Consider the following 1,145-nt stretch of genomic DNA (forward strand, 5'->3'; position numbering starts at 1 on the left):
ATATTATTAATTCTAGCAATAATCAGCATAAAAAATCTGTAAACTTGTCGTAAGAACAAACTTCACTTTGTGTCTTGCTCCATCTTCTCTTGCAGAATACAAAAAATTATTTGAGGTAATTACAATCATAAAAAAAATTCAGTCTAGTCTAACGGACAGAGTTTACGTGGAACTAACGTGAAAATAATTACCCGTTCTCGTGGTCCTCTTTATCAGCCATGGCGTCACATCCCCGTGCCATTCTGCCCAAATGTCTAAAGAGTGCCTGGCATAACACCACCCGCTAGCAATCCTGGAAGACAGACAAAATTAATGGAATATGTAATTTAGGCCATAAGGCAAGAGCTATAGTAGTAGGTTCACATCAACCGTGCATTTGATGCCTAGGCCCGTCCCTTACGACGCTCCTGATTGGCTGTTGATAAGCCAATCACAACGTAGGAAACTAAGTCTCGCAAGAGAGTTCACACAGGCATAATGTATGGTCCACCTCTCCTGAGGGATACTTTTGAAAGACTTATACCTCAGGAGAGGTAGAAGATGGATCCTACCTATGAGAACTCTCGAGAGAGACAGAGTTCCCAGCCCTGTGATTGGCTTATCAACAGCCAATCAGGAGCGTCGTAAGGGATTGGCTTAGACATCAGCTGCACGGTTGATGTGAATCTACTATAGCACCTGTGAGGCCATGCAGTACTGAAACGGAAATGGAGAGTAAAAAGGGCTGAAATAATCGCAGATAACAAGATGGAAGAGAGAGAATATGAACAAAGGTACTGTAAAAGGGTTGAAGCTAGGGACCTACAGTACACCGAATGAGGTGCACTGACGGCGCTACCCCACTACAAGGGGCGAACTAAATACTATAATTATGTCCTCTGTGAAGTTACAACATTGAAACTTACGATCGTGTACCAGAAGTTTGTGTGTTTATATATTTAAGTTTGTTGAGATGTGTATTATTTTACTCCATATTTCTCTTATTAAATTTTTCATTTATCTGTTTCTGTTGTTGGGGGATGAAATTTCCAATACAGAGGAAAGTTAGTTACGTGAATATTTGGTAAAATGTACAATACAGCAATAATAAGAGCACGAGAAATCAGTTATATACATTAATACCTTCCTGTGTTAATGTTGTTCCT

General features: G+C 39.9%; 1 protein-coding gene across 2 annotated transcripts in view; it reads right to left on the reverse strand.

Annotated features, from left to right (window-relative positions):
* Positions 1-303, reverse strand: part of LOC135213730 (lebercilin-like protein) — a 50,377-nt gene extending 50,074 nt beyond the window's left edge. For both annotated transcript variants that reach the window (XM_064247846.1, XM_064247845.1), the window contains exon 1: positions 192-303. In XM_064247846.1, the coding sequence (XP_064103916.1) occupies positions 192-241 (50 nt within the window). In that variant the 5' untranslated portion in view covers positions 242-303. The remainder of the gene's footprint in view (positions 1-191) is intronic.
* Positions 304-1,145: the final 842 nt, after the last annotated feature.

This window comes from Macrobrachium nipponense, chromosome 43 (genome assembly GCF_015104395.2).
Source record: "Macrobrachium nipponense isolate FS-2020 chromosome 43, ASM1510439v2, whole genome shotgun sequence".
NCBI lineage: Eukaryota > Metazoa > Arthropoda > Malacostraca > Decapoda > Palaemonidae > Macrobrachium > Macrobrachium nipponense.